Source organism: Oncorhynchus tshawytscha, linkage group LG03 (assembly GCF_018296145.1).
Source record: "Oncorhynchus tshawytscha isolate Ot180627B linkage group LG03, Otsh_v2.0, whole genome shotgun sequence".
NCBI lineage: Eukaryota > Metazoa > Chordata > Actinopteri > Salmoniformes > Salmonidae > Oncorhynchus > Oncorhynchus tshawytscha.
Genome location: NC_056431.1, coordinates 45,927,831 through 45,947,076, shown reverse-complemented (window position 1 = coordinate 45,947,076; position 19,246 = coordinate 45,927,831). Strand labels below are relative to the sequence as shown.

The following is a 19,246-nucleotide window of genomic DNA, read 5'->3' as shown; positions in this document are numbered from 1 at the left end:
CTGTGTGACTGAATACCATCTCTGTTGTTTGCAGGTGACCATCTCCGGGTATGTCCCCAGGGCAATACCTGTTGCAGTTCAGAAATGGAGGACAAGTTTGGTCAACAAAGCAAGCTGGAGTTAGAGAACCTGGTTGATGAAACTAGTAAAGAATTGCGAAGCACCTTCGTCTCCAGACATAAAAAGTTTGATGGTAAGAGACGCTCTCTTTCAATTAATTGTTTTGATATGTCACAAGTGGGATTCAACAGAATCTCTACGTAGCTTGAAGAACCAATCATAGATGACGTTTGTCGGAGACAGACAGTTTGAGTGGCGAATGAGGGAGCCCCTCCCCTCATACTAAAGAGCCATTCGCCGACCCTCTGATCATTCTCACCTCTCTTTGTCACAGAAGAGTTTTGCCTAGCTTTCCTTAGCATGACTTGATCTGTTTTTCTATTTAACTGTTCACAGGTGTGCCGTTAAGGTTATGCCGCCGCTACACTCTGCATATTGTGGCCCACAATTCAGAATATCAAAAGTGTCACACAAGTATGGAGATGGTGTGCTTAGAGTGGGGTGTACATGCAGGAACCAATGGGATGCTTAAGGGAGGGCGTTCATGTATTTGCAGGAATACCCACATGCAGGAACGCCCCGCATTGCGAGTCACAATCACACATTATTGGGTTTTTCAGCTTTCGTTTTTTGTGTTGGGTGACTTTACCCGAAAGGAATGTTTTCATTTCAGGTAAGAATTATCTTCACTGCTTTTCTTCCCTCGTCTCCTTTCGTAGCTAGCATCACACAGCTAGCTACTGAGACTTGGCTAGCTCGCCACAATGCTAGCTATCCTACCGGCTAACTTTTCTACTTGAAAGGGTAGAATTTCTACCTCGCTCTCTTGTTTAGCTCAACCCACTATCGACCGTCCTAGAGTCACTGCTTATCGATCGAGAGCCATGCTTTTGTTTGTCGCAAGAATAACAAAGACTATCTTCCTTTCGCTAACATTGTGCTAACTAACTAGGCTGCTAGCCCACTTGGTAAACACAGAGACTTGGTAAGCCCACGCTGCAAGGCGCAAGCTAACTTGGCTAGCTCGTTGGAAAGCAAGCTATCCATGTAAGCATTGCTTTCTAGCTCAGACCGACTTCCCTACCTGCACATACGGTAGCACAAGCACTGCTTGCTATAAGAACCTAGCTAAAGCCTACACAAGCCCACCACGGCTATAGCTTTTATACACAGTTCCCGCCCCAGCTAGCCATTAGGCACCTAATAAGCTAGCTCATGCCTGTCAAGGCTAATTTTCAGCAGGCGCTATCAGGCTAGCAGGCCTTTTTCCACGAATTAGGAACAAAGGAAGGGTAATAGTGGATTAACAATGGCCTAACCTGAATCCCCGGATCAATAAATTATGTCCATTGCTACCCCGCCTGAGGCAGGCACACAAACCACCTTGCTCTTGCGCTGGCAGCTCGATGATGCTGGGATGCTGGCTGCTACTGTCTCTCCCACCTACTGTGGTATTGCCAGCTTGCTCTCTCATTTAGTACGTTTAACTTTCAATCGTTTCATTGGCTGATCGGATACACCACACCATGCTACGGTCAAAAGACATTCTCTAGACCGAAGAAGCAATGCTACTGGTGCGGATCTCTTTGGCTAACGAGGTGCTAGCTATAGCTAGGTTATTACCCCACTGGGTGAACACTGGATGGCTAACACAAGAGCCTTGTGGCTAAGCGTCGACTATCTCACGCCTAAGCCAGTTGTCAAAACTTTTTTCCCAGAGTTATAATGGGACCCATACTCCATGGGAAATGAACATGCTCAGGCAGAATTCTAACGAGTCCTGCGAGTTTTATAAGGTTTTGACCAAGTACCGGCCCATGCTAACTTAAGCTATGCCACTAGCCATCACGGTTAATGCTAACTACCACCTCCTAGCTGTAGCTAGCTTAGTTCCCGTTTTCTAGTTCGCCTAGCATTAACCTACTTAGTGCTTACTAACTGAACCGGTCCTTCTACGCTGTGATCCGATCTACGAGACGGCCTCTAATTGGCTAGCTAACGCGGCAAGGCTGGTTGTACCACTGCTAACCTATGCTGGGCAAAACGTTCGGCAGCCTACCTCAGCTAGCTCACCGCTATCTCAGCTTGACTTGCCACCACCTGCCTGGCAGACCCAGATATCGTGGCAACCAGGTCTCCACTCTCCCTCTCTACGAGCTAAGTGCTACTGAGCGACCAAATACAGAGCATGCAGCAAACCTACTGTCCAAGTTTTAGTACAGAGTCAGACAGTGGGGAAGCGGCCCTTCGCTTCAGCCGCATCGATGTACCGTCCATTACCGTTGATTTTCCTGTAGGAAAGAAGGGGCGCCCGCCCCAGCGGCAGATAAGGACAGCCAACAGATCACTCTGTGTTCTAGTCTTCCACCTTCCGGGTGGAGCACACACCACAATGGGGGAGAGGCACATCTGTGCTCCTATTCCCCTTTCCTTTGTGCAGCGACCCATTCTCATGCGTTCGCTCTCAAGGAAGACAGAGGAAGCCCACTCTAAACCTGAGTGCCCTCCGTGCCACAGCTCTCCCCTCAGCTCTTTCTTAAGCAGCTGAGGCAGGAAGACAAACTGTCACTAGCCACCTAGCACTGTCCCCATATCTCAGTGTTTTTAACACTGCCCTTTTCAATTAATACAAAGAAGGGGTTACTCGCTCTAATGCCACCAGAGTGCGCTCCGGTACCACTGTTGAGCGTGAGTCAACCAACCTGTGGGCTACTCACCGCAAGAGCAGGGAACTGGCGCACAAGCACAGTCCAGCCCTGGTTCTTGTCCACAGTTCCAAAGGAGTACAGACTGCAGTTTTCTCTGAGACAACCCTTGCAATCAATAACAACTGGCAACTCGACACAGATACTAAAGCAGGAAATGTCCTCTCTATTAAGCGAAGTGGACGGCCAGTGTAATACCATCGGCAGAGAGCCATCTAGGCTTCTACTCCCGGTACTTCCTGGTTCCCAAACGAAAGTTGCTGGTTCATATCAGTCGACCCGCAGGAAACGTTTTTCAAATAAACTGCCAGCACACAGGAGTTTTCTAAGTCTTGCTTGTCAAGGCACAGCCTACGAATACCTCGCTGTCCTATTTGGGTTAGTGCTAGCTCCCTGAACATTCAGCAAATGTGTAGAAGCAGCTTTCACACTCCCGAGAAACACACCTACATAGACGATTACCTGCTTTGCTCCCCATCCCTGGAGCAAGCGCTATGTTAGTAGTTGATGTTATTCTTTAATAACACAGACCCCAAAGCAAATCAGGGGGAGGAAAATAAGGTTATTCAAAGCGGACAAATCATGCTTGGAAGTAGATGGTAGATATTTATGCTCCCCTGTCCTCAGTGATTCTCCCCAGTGATTCTCTTCAGTGATTCTCTCCACAGAACAGAGGGATAGGATGTAGTTTTATAACCCAGACCTAGCCTGTGGTTGACCAATTACAATTCCTTGCAATAAAACTGGGCCAATGGCCAAGTAATAAGTATCCTATTTCAGGTTGGACCAACGAGAACGTGCCACGTATATAGCTATGAGTTCAGGACTGACGTTCCTAACAGATGTTGAACTGAAAACCAACTATTTCCATTGATAATTCCCTATTAACCGTTGACTTTTAGTAGTCTTGACCTCTCATCATCTGCGTTGTGTATTTATCTTCAAAATATTCTTACAGGTATGAGACACAACTTAATTTGGAAACTACATCTCAATCTCAACCAGATAAAAAGCTGTTGTGTGCCAACACAGAGAATAGAATACCTACAGTTGAAGTCGGAAGTTTACATACACCTAAGCCAAATACATTTAAACTCAGTTTTTCACAATTCCTGACCTTTAATCCTAAGAATTCTCTGTCTTAGGTCAGTTAGCATCACCACTTTATTTTAAGAATGTGAAATGTCAAAATAATAGTAGAGAGAATTATTTATTTCAGCTTTTATTTCTTTCATCACATTCCCAGTGGGTCAGAAGTTCACATACACTAAATTAGTATTTGGTAGCATTGCATTTAAATTGTTTAACTTGGGTGAAACGTTTTGGGTAGACTTCCACAAGCTTCCCACAATAAGTTGGGTGAATCTTGGCACATTCCTCCTGACAGAGCTGGTGCAACTGAGTCAGGTTTGTAGGCCTCCTTGCTCGCACACACTTTTTCAGTTCTGCCCATACATTTTATATAGGATTGAAATCAGAGCTTTGTGATGGCCACTCCAATACCTAGACTTTGTTGTCCATTTGGAAGATTAATTTGCGACCAAGCTTTAACTTCCTGACTGATGTCTTGAGATGTTTCTTCAATATATCCACATAACTTTCCTTCCTCATGATGTCATCTATTTTGTGAAGCACCCCCACAACATGATGCTGCCACCCCTGTGCTTCACGGTTGGGATGGTGTTTTTCGGCTTGCAAGCCTCCCCCTTTTTCCTCCAAACATAACGATGGTCATTAAGGCCAAACAGTTCTATTTTTGTTTCATCAGACCAGAGGACATTTCTCCCAAAAAGTACAATCTTTGTCCCCAGGTGCAGTTGTGAACCATAATTTGGCTTTTTTTATGGCGGTTTTGGAGCAGTGTCTTCTTGCTGAGCGGCCTTTCAGGATATGTTGATATAGGACTCGTTTTACTGTGAATATAGATACTTTTGTACCTGTTTCCTCCAGCATCTTCACAAGGTCCTTTGCTGTTGTTCTGGGATTGATTCGCACTTTTCACACCAAAGTACGTTCATCTCTAGGAGGCAGAACACGTCTTCTTCTGAGCGGTATGACGGCTGCGTGGTCCCATGGTGTTTATACTTGCATACTATTGTTTCTACAGATGACCATGGTACCTTCAGGTGTTTGGAAATTGCTCCCAAGGATGACCCAGACTTGTAGAGATCTACCATTGTTTTTCTGAGGTCTTGGCTGATTTCTTTTGATTTTCCCATTATGTCAAGCAAAGAGGCACTGAGTTTGAAAGTAGGCCTTGAAATACATCCACGGGTAAACCTAACTCAAATGATGTCAATTAGCATATCAGAAGCGTCTAAAGCCATGACATCATTTTCTGGAGTTGTCCAAACTGTTTAAAGGCACAGTCAACTTAGTGTATGTAAACTTCTGACCCACTGGAATTGTGATACAGTGAATTATACGTGAATTGTGTCGTGCACAAAGTAGATGTCCTAACCAACTTGCCAAAACTATAGTTTGTTAACAGGAAATGTGTGGAGTGGTTGAAAAATGAGTTTTAATGACTCCAACTTAAGTGTATGTAAACTTCCGACTTCAACTGTAGGTGTAATGCTGGATTCTCTCTCTTATCAGGCAACACTCTCGGTCGACTGCACCACGTCACTCCGACAGTGCCTCTTCCTGTTACACAGGTGGTGCTCGGTCACGCTCAGAATATGTCTCTGAGTGCTGGAATTGATTGCGTCCACCATCTCAGTAGTAGCACTTTGCCTGCTGAGGATGAGAGACTTCCAACGTTTGGGGTCTGCCCAACGTCTTTGTGCATGTGTCACATCAATCGTCAGATAAGGTGACCTTCGCATGTATCTCAGCTCTCCGTCACTGGAAGAGCCCCTCGATCTTCGTTTCTGTCACTTCCTCAGGGGTAGTGGCAACGAGGAAGGTGGGGGCGACAGACAAGCTGGGGCGCAGTTCACGAGGGGAATGCAATAAACAAAGTTACCTTGAATTTAAATGACCTCGAATTGCTGACAGCATTTATTTTACTGAAACACTTTCTACCCTCCCTGTCACATTTTGATCAGAACGGACAATACGGCTGTGAGGGCATACATCAACCACCAGGGCGGCACTCTCTCAATGCGCTTTTTAAGGAAAAGGGTAGGGAAAGAGGGATACCTAGTCAGTTGTACAACTGAATGCTTTAAACTGAAATGTGTCTTCCACATTTAACCCAACCCGTCTGAATCAAAGAGGAGCGGGGGGCTGCCTAATCGACATCCACGTCTTCGGCACCCGAATGTCAATTATACAGACTATACGTCAGGATTATTCTGGGGAGCAAAGGTCACCTTCTTTCACTACCTGTGACTTATGTACGAAGCATACTAAATGTAGGAGCTGAGTTATTGTCCACAGGGAATCCCCATCACGGGGAATGGAAACTCCATCCCCAAATGGTGAAACAGTTCTCCTCTGAGCCTCATTCTCCCCACTAGTCCGAGTGCGGGAAGTCCCTCAATGGCCAGCCAGGCTCTGGTTAGCGTATATCATTCTTCTGCGGTACCATGAGCCTTGGCAACTCCCGTTATGCAGGGATCTGCTGACCCAACCGAACGGAGAGATTTTCCACACTCTCCTGAACGCCATCCTGGCCCGTGAGAGACAGGCCTGCCTCTCTGAGTCATTGAGACTATCCAGAGTGCATGGGCCTCGTCTACATGCTGTTTGGAAATAAGTGGTGCATATTTGAGAAGTGGTGTGACCGAAAACTGAATATTTCTTCTGCCGAACCTTTTGGACAGAGGGAAGGCTTTCTCCACGGTCCTATCTAGCCGCTATCTCGGGCCTGTCATATAGGCTTTGACAAGAACACGGTGGGAAAACACCCCTGATAAACATCCCTTGTTATGATGTTTCATGAAGGCGACGCGTCACTTACGACCAGTTCACAACCCTTTAGTCCCACCACGGGATTGGTCTATTGGGCTTGAGGCTACTTCACAGCAGCCTATTGAGCTGCTGGAAAGCGTGGAGATTAAACCTTTAACACTCGAACCGCTGGGCCTTTCAGCATATGCATTTCTGCTAGAGAACGTTGTCAGCCGTCCCCGTAAGCATACGCATCAGATTCCTATACTGTGTTATCAACTAGCCCTAAATAAATACAATTTTAAAAAAAATATTGATTGATTGAATGTCTTAAAAATATTTGGTTATTTTGAATAATTGTATATTTTGAAGTAAATAAAATGAATGTAAGGATATGTTTCATACCACAAAGGAAACTGCAACACGTAGGCCTCGCCTATTTAAATTTCTCTGTCAATAAACATTACAGTGAAATACATTTGCTAGATTTCATTGGTAGATTTGATCTGTACTAGAGTTATAGTAAGCAATAGAGTCCACTTAGAGTCCACCCAGTTACAGCTTATTTTGACAAAGTAGAAACGAAATAGAGATTATCAACCAGCAAGGCGTGCAGGTCAAATTGTTTGCCATAAAGCTAGGCCTAAGCAGCAACATTTGATAAATAGCCTAATACATAAATAATTGTATGCATAAACAACAAGTAGACTAGAGTTATAGTAAGTAATACAGTACAGTGACAGCTTCTTTTGTCAAAGTAGAATGAAAAAGAGGCGCAGGTCAAATGCGCTTTTGTCGCCATTTTCTACCCAAACCGCGCCATCCCTCCCAGACTCCTGTCTCACTGCCCGGTTGGGATCATCTTCTCAGTTGGCCCTGTTCTGTTTTTTTTCTGCGGCGAGACTCAGGCATCGGAGGACGGGGCTCGAAGTCAACATCTAAATCGGGTGAAGACCCATTGTCATCAGCAAAGTCGATTTCGGGCTCAATATCCGACCCTCCATCCAACTCCAGCTCATCTAAATTCTGCAGCATCTGCAATGCTGTCAGTGCGTCCATTGTGAACTACACACATTGTACTCTGAACTCAGTGTCTGATTTGACTCTCAGCGAAGGGAGATTTATATACCATTTCCAGCCTTACAATAAAAACATTACAGTGTAATACATTTGATCAATGTTATTTTTTAGATTCGTTTAGTAATAGCAGTCAAATTATTTGCATTGAAGGTAAGTACCAACATTTGATAAATATGTTTTATAAACAGTGCATAAACAATTGTAAAGGAAACATTGCATAAATAAATATTTGTGAAAATATTCCATGAAGAAAGATACGTATTTGAGTCAAGGCTATATTTTGCATTATTTTACAAAGGCACACTGCAACATGTAGGCCTCGACTCTTCGTTTTCCTTACAAGAAAAACATTAGTGTAATATATTAGATACATTTGATTTGTAGATTCCATTAGAACTAGAGTTAAAGTAGTTAACAGTGGTGTCAAGTTCTTAAGTAAAAATATTTTAAAGTACTACTTTAGTCGTTTTTTGCCGTATCTGTACTTTACTATTTCTATTTTTGACTACTTTTACTATTTCTATTTTTGACTACTTTTACTTCACTCTATTCCTAAAGAAAGAAGATAAGGCCCAAATGAGGCCCAAATGAGGCCCAAAAGTACTCGTTACATTTTGAATGCTTAACAGGACAGGAAAATTGTCCAATTCGCGCACTTATCAAGAGAACATCCCTGCTCATCCCTACTCCCTCTGATTTGGACTCACTAAACACAAATGCTTCATTTTTAAAGGATGTCTGAGTGTTGGAAAGTGCCTCTGGCTATCTGTAAATTTAAAAAACAAGAAAATGGTGCTGGTTTGCTTAGTCCAGTTTTTCCCAATTGTTTACTCACTAAAACTAACCCATGAGGCACAATTACCCAAACCCGTAACTCTTTTAGCAGAACCATACACCAAAGCTGCAATACTTCTGGCATATATTTTACTTTACACTCCGATTGCAATTCTATCACAAACATTTTCCAAAACACAACACACAATTCTCTACCTTTGGCACCACCATCACAACTAAAATCTATTTTATTCAAGAGCTAAGCTCAATTACCAATTAATCACTTTCACTCATGACATGTGCAAACACTAATTGCGTGAATGTTCATGTCACGATCGTCGTATTGAGGAGACCAAAGCGCAGCGTGATGTGAATACATCTTTTTTAATGAAAGACGAAAAACACGAAGTACACTAAACAAACAAACATCACATAGACAATAACCCATGAACCCCAACTGGAAAATGGCAACCTAAATAGGTTCCCCAATCAGAGACAACGATAAACAGCTGCCTCTGATTGGGAACCAATCCAGGCCACCATAGACCTACAATATGCCTAGACTAGCCACACACATGTAGACATACAAAAACACACATACCACCCTCGTCACACCCTGACCTAACCAAAATATATAAAGAAAACAAAGAATACTCAGGTCATGGCGTGACAGTACCCCCCCACAAAGGTGCGGACTCAAAAACCTAATCTAAAAGGGGAGTACCCCCCCACAAAGGTGCGGCCACAAAAACCTAATCTAAAAGGGGAGGGTCCGGGTGGGCCTCTTTCACGGCAGCGGCTCGGGTGCGGGACGTGGACCCTGCTCTACCTCAGTCTTGGTCCACTTAGGTGGCACCTCAGGAGCAGGGACCCTCGCATCGGGCCCTGGACTGAAGATCACCATAGAGGGTGCCACTGGACGGAAAGGCGCCTCTGGACTGAGGAGCGACTCTGGTAGCTCCGGACAGGAGGGCGACTCTGGCATCGCCGGCGTGACAGGCGGCTCGCCAGCTCCTGGCTGGCTGGCTGGCTGGCGGCAGCTCCCGGCTGGCTGGCTGGCGGCTCCGGCAGCTCCCGGCTGGCTGGCTGGCGGCCCAGGACAGACGGGAGACTCTGGCGGCCCAGGACAGACGGGAGACTCTGGCGGCCCAGGACAGACGGGAGACTCTGGCGGCCCAGGACAGACGGGAGACTCTGGCGGCCCAGGACAGACGGGAGACTCTGGCGGCCCAGGACAGACGGGAGCACCTGTAGGGATGAGACGGAGAGACAGCCTAGTTCGGGGGGCTGCCACCGGAGGGATGGTGCGTGGAGGTGGCACCGTATAGAGCGGACCGTGAAGGCGTACTGGAGATCTTGAGAGCAGGGCTGGCACCATCCGCCCTGGCTGGATCCTCACCCTAGCCCGGCAGATGCGGGGAGCTGGGATGTAGCGCACCGGGCTAAGCACGCGTACTGGGGACACCGTGCGCTCCACCACATAACACGGTGCTTGACCAGTACAACGCCCGCCACGGTAAGCACGGCTCGGAGAACTGTAACGCCGAGCTGTCACAGGACGTGTAGGGCTAGGGAGGCGCACAGGAGGCCTGATGACGAGTATGGAGAGCAGACCCAGGTGACATCAAATCTCCGACACGCTCCGTCTGGCGGATGTCGTGCCTCAGGCACCAACACAGCACCTCCCTCATAACTCTCCTCCAATCTCCCCATTAACTCCTTCACTGTCTCTGCTTCGCTCACCTCCAATACCGCCCTGACCGGCTCTGGTTCCATCCTTGGCTCCTTACGGTAAGCAGGGGGAGTTGGCTCAGGTCTGACTCCTGACTCTGCCACACTCTCCCTGTGCCCCCCCCCTTCCCAAGAAATCTTTGGGGCTGCCTCTCGGGCTTCCAGCCGCGCTGCCATGCTGCCTCCTCATACCGGCGCCTCTCTGCTGTCGCTGCCTCCAGCTCTGCTTTGGGGCGGTGATATTCCCCTGGCTGTCCCCAGGGTCCTTCGCCGTCTAGAATCTCCTCCCAAGTCCATGAGTCCTGCGTTCTTTGGGCCATTGTAGTTGGGTTATTCTGTCACGATCATCGTATTGAGGAGACCAAAGAGCAGCATGATGTGAATACATCGTGTTTTTCATCTTTCATTAAAAAAGAAGTACACTAACATAACAAAATAACAAAATAACAAAATAACCGTGACCGCTATCAAAACTGAGTGCTAACATGCAACATCACATAGACAATAACCCACGAACCCCAACTGGAAAATGGCAACCTACATAGGTTCCCCAATCAGAGACAACGATAAACAGCTGCCTCTGATTGGGAACCAATCCAGGCCACCATAGACCTACAATATGCCTAGACTAGTTACACACACCCTAGACATACAAAAACCCTAGATGAGACAAAAACACACATACCACCCTCGTCACACCCTGACCTAACCAAAATATATAAAGAAAACAAAGAATACTCAGGTCAGGGCGTGACAGTTCACTTTGCAATAAGACCGTGTTGAAATATAAAACAAAATGTTTTCCATTTGTGTTCCTCTCTTGTTTGAGTAAACACAAACAGTAAACAGTATAACAACATCTTAGTCTTTACACGGAAATAGGTTCTGACAGTAGTGTTTTGAATGTCACATTAGTGTGATCTCGGTTGTCAGTAAGTTAGATTCATTTGATGTTTGTGTGTCTCATTTGTATGCAGAGTTTACCATTTCCCCCAATTGTTGACACACTAAAATTGGAACTTGAAACGCAATCACCGAAACCTGAAACTCATGTACCAAATCCCTAAACCAATTCTGCAAAATTGCAAGAACAATTCCTGCTTTACACTCAGTTGTCAATTCTATATCACACTTTTTGCAAAACACTACATACAGTTCTCCACATTAGGCACTATATTCAAAATTAAAATCTCTTTAGTCCCTTTGGAAAGTGACGCCAATCACAATGCCAAGCTCTATACATCAATTGGCAACACCCACTCCTCACAGGTGTAAACACTAGTTGCTGATTTGTTCACTTAGAAATCAGAGCTTTAGCAATATAAAAGGCCACAGATGAGCTCTCCTATTTTGGAGGAAAATGGAAGTCAATGGTGAAGCATGATCTAAAGATGAATGAGTGAGAGGAAGACGAGTACGAGGAAGGAGAGTTGTCTCAGATGAGATCAGGGCCACATTGGTTGACAACAATGGATTGAGTATGAGGGAGGCGAGGCAGAGAGTTCAGCCCAACCTGAGCCACTACACGGTTGCATCTATCGTCCGTACGTTCAGAAATGAGAACCGGTAGGTTACCTACCATCTACCTACCATGCTCTTTATGTATGTACACTAGTCCGACATATCAGTAGGCCAATGTTACAGTAATGTCATTTCATACTGAAAGAAAATAGATTATTTTAGCCTACTGTAACCAATCATATCATATTGGTGGATCTTCTGCAGAACTGAGAGACGGCCAGGTGGAAGACACCGGCTGTTCACACCAGAACAGGAGACCGCTTTTGTGATCATGGTGGTGGCAAACCATACCATTAGACAACGAGAAATCCAGAACCACATAATTGCAAACAACACAATATTCAATAACATTCACCAGGTGGGCTTGTCTACATTGGACCGTGTATTACAGCGCAACCGAATCCAGATGAAACAGGTCTACATGGCGCCATTTGAGCGCAACTCAAAGAGGGTTAAAGAACAGCGCTATGAATATGTGCAAGTAAGTACTATACTGTGAATGTACTATCATATCAGCACTTTATAGACACATTATAGTACTGTAATCCAGTGTATTGTGTCTCACCATATTGACTACTCTAGGTCTATGTGACATACTGTCCTGTCTGTTTCATAGTCTTGGATCTGGATGCTGCTGCAATTCAGCACGTTTATATTTACGTTGATGAGGCTGGCTTCGACCTAGCCAAAAGAAGGGGACAAGGACGGAACTTTATTGGCCACCGTGCCATTGTGAATGTCCCTGGACAGCGTTGAGGGAATATCACCATGTGCGCAGCCGTTAGCCAGCAAGGCGTCCTCCATCACCATGCCAACCTTGGTCCCTTCTACACCGCCCTTCCCATCGCATTCCTGGACACACTACATGGCATCCTCCTTCCAGCCGAGCAGAGGGGTGGACCAGAGCAGCCCAGGTATGTTGTCAACATGAGTTCCACGGGCTGCTCTGGTCCGCAACTGGTTCATCGACCACACACAATTTATTGTTCTATACCTCCCACCATATTCCCCATTCCTAAACCCAATTGAAGAGTTTGTTTTCGTTATGGTGATGGAAGGTCTATGACCGCCATCCCCTCGCACGCATGCCCCTTCCCCAGGCAATGGAGGATGCATGTGGTGAAATTGATGTGGGGGCTTTCTTCGGCTGGATCCGTCACGACCAGAAGATTCTTTCCCTGCTATTTAGCCAGGCAGAACATCGCTTGTGATGTAGATGAGGTGCTGTGGCCAGACCAAAATAGGAGGCAGGATGCAGCCTAATGTTTTTTTTCTTACATTTTGTGTGTTTTGTCTCTTTGTGTTTAGAGTTTTGACAGAATGAGACACTTTCATTTTTTATTTTTGTACAAAAAACCCTTTATCTTACTGAATGTTTTTCCTTGTTTTCTCCTGTTGGGTATGGAAAGTGTTACATACACAACACGTGTTCAAAAATACTGCATTTTGGAAATAAACGACAATGTTTTTGTTACTGTATTGCATTCGTGTTTATTTATGTATACATTACTGTAACAATCTTTTACAACCGGTTACAGTGTAACACTGAAAAGGCATAAACCTACTGATGGGATATTCATACTGTAGTACATTGTGTTGCACACATCAGTGTGCTGGTTGGTAGACAGATCTATTCATTTTATGCAAAAAAACAGTTTTGAATGTGGTGTTTGCATTTGCTAGAGATTTGTAGAGTTTTGCATTTTGTGTTTGGTGTTTAGAGTTTTGGGAATATGGCCCAAAGGTTCAGCAACCATGTGGAAAACTGTAATTTTGAGCAGGGAGTATATGATTTTTATTGTGTTTCATTTTACAAGATTTCTGTGGGGTTTGGGTAAATTAGCTAACTGTTTTGTGTTTAGAGTTTTAAGTACCTGAGATGTCATTTCAGCAAACGTGTTAACATTTGGGAAAAACTGGCATTTGAAATGATTTTTTTACTTTTGATACTTAAGTATATTTAAAACCAAATACTTTTACTCAAATAGTATTTTACTGGGTGACTTTTACTTGAGTCATTTTCCATTGAGGTATCTTTACTTTTACTCAAGTATGACAATTGGGTACTTTTCCCACCACTGGTAAGTAATACAGTCCAGTTACAGCTTCTTCTGACAACGTAGAAACGAAAGAGGTGTCTTTTTCCTGGGTGTGAGTTGTGCGCTTGGGGAAGAGCAGGAGGCTCTGCTGCCACAATTCTTACACTATTGTTCTAAATTCAATCACCCATCTTCACCCCCCTCCATCCTCATCATTCAGTTCATTCAAATTCAATCATGAAGTTACAACCATCAGTTTCTAGTGGTTTCGATCACCATTCAATGAGGAGAGAGACATACTGTATTAGAGCCTGGGTACCAATGCCTTACACTTCATTTGTCTTTGTCCCGTAAAGGTGCACGATGCAGAACTCACTTTTTATTTCCTGGTTCCTAAAATTCTAATAGTTTGCCTAATTTCACTTTGTGACAAAACAAGCAAGTATGATCATCATTGCACCATCTAAGCCGCTGTGAAATACACTATATATACAAAAATATCTGGACACGTCTTCAAATTAGTGGATTCGGCGATTTCAGCCACAGCCGTTACTGACAGGTGTATAAAATGGAGCACACAGCCATGCAGTCTCCATAGACAAACATTGGCAGTAGTTGGCCGATGTTAAGACAGAAACGTATTATGTAGAACAGGGGTCTTCAACATTTTCTTACCCAGGGACCCCCGACCAAGCAAACCAGCGGCCCATGTTTTTTTTTCCACGTATTTGGATCTCAAATTCTTTACTGATTTGGACACCAATGAATTTGAAGCTCTCAACCTGCTCTGCTGCAGCCTAGTCGATGTGGATGGAGGCGTGCTTTAATTTGATCTACTTATAGCCTATGCACTCCTTGAGTGTGCTTGAGTTTTTGAGGATCCTTGATTAACAAAGTTTGTATCAGTTCTGTCGCAGTTTAGCTGACTGTTGTGTTTGCAATTTGGTCAACTCGCTCAGGAGGGCTTTTTGAATTCTAAATCCTCATGAAGAGTCTGAGTACCTCCTTGGATTAGACAAGCATGGCCCCTTTGCGCAGTAGATTGACAGCTGGAACCAGGAGCAGAGTTCCTCGTCCTCCTCTATAGCAGGTCTGTTTCTGCGGTATGTGTGATCCTGACTTAACCCCACACCGACTACTGACTACCTCTCCTGGCCCCCTCGGCTCAGAGAATGGATCTTCTATTTGCAGAGATATATTCTTTTTTTACACCTCGGCCTCGACTTTCACACTTTCTCCTGATCCTCCTCTTCCCAGTGAGCCCATGCTAGTTATGGTTTAATGAGCAATAACACTTTCCAATGGCAGCAGCTGCTCATCAGGACTCTTTGAAGGAGATGGAGAAGAAAATCATGTCAATTATCGGATCCATTTCCACAGCCATCCACCTCATTTCACTCAGCTGCTTTTTATGAAGTTTTTTTTAAATATATGATTTATGTTAGAGAAGCTCTGTAAAGAAAGTGCCTGTGTGGTGGCTCTCCCTGTCCCAGATGGGTGCTCTTTGGCATAACTTATTTTGTTGAACCAAAACCATATTGTGCTTCTCTTTGGGTTGGTTTTGCTTCAGTTGGTTCGCTGTTAACACAGGGAATTCAGGGAGCTTGTCAATGTTAAACCAAGCAGTGGCCTTGATTCAGCAGTGCTCTCTCCAGTGTGTGGAGCTATGGGCTTTCACAGATTAGTCAGGGGCCTTCAACCCCTTCCCCCCTTGCACATTTACCCTGCCACCACCCCCCAATGGACGTTTATCATTGTTACAGTTATAAATATGTAGATATTATTATTATTATTATTATTATTGTTGTTGTTTCATTCACTTCTCTTTTTGACCTTGACGCTTGGAGCTTAAGATTTTCACTGTACCTTGCAATTATATCTGCGACCCTGTGCATGTGACTAATAAACTCATCAAACCATCTAATCCAATCTCTCTCTCTCTCTCTCTCTCACTCTCACTCTCACTCTCACTCTCACTCTCACTCTCACTCTCTCTCTCTCTCACTCACTCACTCACTCACTCAAGTGGAACGTAACTGGAAAGCACAAACACCCCACCTTGTCGTTTCTCAAAAAACTAAGCCAAATGCTTGAATTCAAGTTTTGACTGTTAAGACTTGTTAAAAAAAAACATATACAATTTAGCTGATGTCAAGGGCAAACATGCGAACATGCGAACACCGCGTTGATGTTTAACGTGTGAGGATGTGAAAAATTAGGAGAGTTGATAAAGCATATTTTGAATTCATTTTGTATGCCCCAGAATTATTCAATGGAGAGCAGTGCATATGTTAAATCCTGCAGTCACCTGCAGCTGAGATTTAAAGCAGAGTCGTTTTTCATGCAGTATGATGCACTTGGCAGACATGCCTAGGAGTATTACTACAAATCTTCAGTAACAACATTAGGGCAATTACAGAATGATCATGAATACGCTAGTAAAACACTGGGCGAATCTTGTTAATCGACCATTGACAAATGAAGACGAACGTGTTTTATGGCCAAGTCATTACAAGTTTACTGTAGCTACTCTGTCAAATGACTTTTATTTGGCAAGGGGACACAAAAAGGTTGATTAGTAAGCAAACATTTAAATTTATGGTCATGGTGATTATTTGGCTGAATATTTTAGTCCAAATGATGTATGTCCTTCTGCTTCTGTTTTCCTAAAATGATTGTGATACGCTTATGCTGTTGACATTGTTCTGGCACTGTCATCACATGCTTTTAATTATAATACACAAAGTTGAATGCCTCAGTACCTCTTCACAAACCAGTAACAGGCCAATCCTATTTACCTAAATCCAAAAGAAATGCAATATTTCTAAGAGCTCAGAGGTTACATTCTTGACCCACCAGGCTGAGCTTACTTAAGATGATATGAATAATTCATCCGAGATATCCTCATTAAACCTGCCTCTTCACTGCTCGCACTGTCCGTAGTAAAACTGCAACCCAGGTAAAACACATCTGCATTAAACTCAGCATTTTGAGCCTCTACCTCCTCATTATGAAGATCAGAATATACTTTCATGTAAGACAAATGTCACACTTTTTACACATTTTACAATACAAACATAAATGCAACATCGCACAACTCTTGAGTGTGTTGAAATTCAACCTAATTCCCAGCAGCAAGTGGCATGATTCACCATGCCCACTCCTTCTAAACGTTTCAATATACCTGATCTGAAAACTGTGGGCTATTGAATTACAGCCTATCAAATGATCGCATAGTTGCTCAGAAACTCAATGTCAGAACGTCGGTGTGTTCTTTTTTCCAGGAAAACAAAATCTTTAGCACACATGCCGTTCCTGGAAGCAATCATGCATAAATAAATAAGTTATATTTTGATCGGTCTCTGTCAGGGAGAGTGAATGTCATGAGAGGAGAGTAAGTCTCCACGGATGGAGATGGGGGAAGTAAATGGAGTTTGTCCAGCAGCACTTACATCCATGGCACCAGGCACCCCTGTTCCTCTAGGGGCCCTGTGCCACTCTCCATAATTTCATCAGTGTCAGGATGGATGCTGTGTGCAGCTTTCCATGCTGCAGCTTTCTGCTGGCTGCAAGCTTTATAGGAGACACAGAGTCTGGAGAGGGTCTCTGCTGACTAGCAACACAGGAAACATGAGACATTCCTATTTGGACTCTGATTTCATTCATGTGTCGGTTATCTATAATTTCAATCACTTTGGAGAAATGTAAAAGCCTGAAGAATTCTAGAGTTGTTTTAGCAAGGTCAGCCTTCACCTTCCTGGCCAAGGAATATTAAGAATATTTTCAACATCTATATTGGATTTGGCTTTCATCAGTTAGTATTAGAAGGATGGAATCAGAGGCCAACTATATCATACAGTATTTTATGCTGATTAATTTGATTTTTTTTTAAATCAACTTCAGGACTATTACTGTAGCCGAGTTAAACCAGACTGCTAACCATTGTTTGAAGTGAAATAATGGTGAACCTAATGTTTAGCCAGGCTACAACTATTGTGCCCATAACATTGAGGAGGACACCACTGAGGTATAATAAAGAACTGAAGAATGCGTTCAAGATGTATTGTTTTCAAGGTAAACTCACGTTCACATACGCTGATTCATGGACCGTCTATATCCTGGTTGCGTTCGCTTCATATGGACAAACATTACATGCGCACTAGCACTCGGTGTACACAGGGAGCTGCGCGAGCAGTGACATCATCACCTCATCCAAAAACATGGCAGACATTGGATGAATATAAAATGTTAATATGTTCGGCTGTCAGTGATGAATGAAAAAAAATTGGCCTCCGACAGTTATTTCAATAGTTCAGTGTATGTTTTGTGCACAAAGGTGATGACTAAAATGTCTTATTAGGAACTTTGAAATTGGACTTCTCTATGTGGCCTTGTATGGAAATTTGCTTTCTGGGTCGTGCGACAATTAAACTGCAGTATCGAAGCAAAACTGTAGGAGCAGTCGAAACCATGCTTCTAGACTGAAACCCTGGCCCTTTGGAGGACACTGGACAACTAAGCATTGTTACCTCATGTTCAGTGCTAGCTGTCTCATTTAAATGTTATTTACTGTGTATTTAGCACCTGTTTGTAGAGTCCCACCCACACAGGGCGTTCAGGTATTTCCTACACTCCGTGTGGAGTGGGCCGTGAACTTTCTGTAGCTGTTAGAGCAGCCCACACATACCTGACACCACTGCCTACGTGTCACTACCACAACAGTGAGAGAGTGCACCGTCGACCATCCTCTGCCAAGATGTTCCTGGCAGAAATATCCCACATCGCCCCCAAAGATCTACTCCATCAGCTAGGCAGCTGTAACATAGACCTACAAGAGAAAATAGAGGCCATCATCTCATCTACCAATGTCAATAACACGGCTTCTATTAGTGTGATTTATTATGATTTTCCTATGTTCTGGTGGATAATTTATGCATAGCATATTTTTCAGTGGCTTGGCGCTAATCCATATCCCAGGACTCTGGGAAACAGTACTGTTGTGCGCTGAGAAATTTGAAAAATAACAGGCCCTCAGATTTCTCTCCCGTTTAGCTCATTAAATACTGAGGTGGGGGTCTTAATTACTAATCAATGTCCTAGCCCTCCACTGACCACTAACACCATGGTGCTGCCGACCTACACAGAATATTAATGTAGTGAGAACGGCATTATCGATTCTATCTAGAGCCACAGACTCTTAAACAGCCCCGTGCCTGTGGTGCAGTGCTTTTAGATTCATATTTGACTTGTTTTGTTTTTCACACACAGAAATAGCATCCTCCCAAACTGCCTTTTCATGCCTCTGACAGAGGTCTGTCTTGATCTGTGGTAATTGTCTTTGCTCTGATTGTTTTTCTCCCCTGCTTTAATTCCCATTTAGACATAATGATGTGTTGTCTTGATCGTGGTGTTAAGAGTTCATGACTATCCCAATTCTATTTCCCTTCCACACTAATAGGCCAATGTGACTTGCATTGAGCTTCCTAAAGATTAAGAGGC

At 44.1% G+C, this 19,246-nt stretch overlaps 1 protein-coding gene across 1 annotated transcript in view; it reads left to right on the top strand.

Annotated features, from left to right (window-relative positions):
* Window positions 1-19,246, top strand: part of LOC112237257 (glypican-6) — a 115,012-nt gene that overhangs the window by 19,026 nt on the left and 76,740 nt on the right. The window contains exon 2 of the mRNA XM_024405857.2: window positions 35-193. Within this exon, the coding sequence (XP_024261625.1) occupies window positions 35-193 (159 nt within the window). The remainder of the gene's footprint in view (window positions 1-34; window positions 194-19,246) is intronic.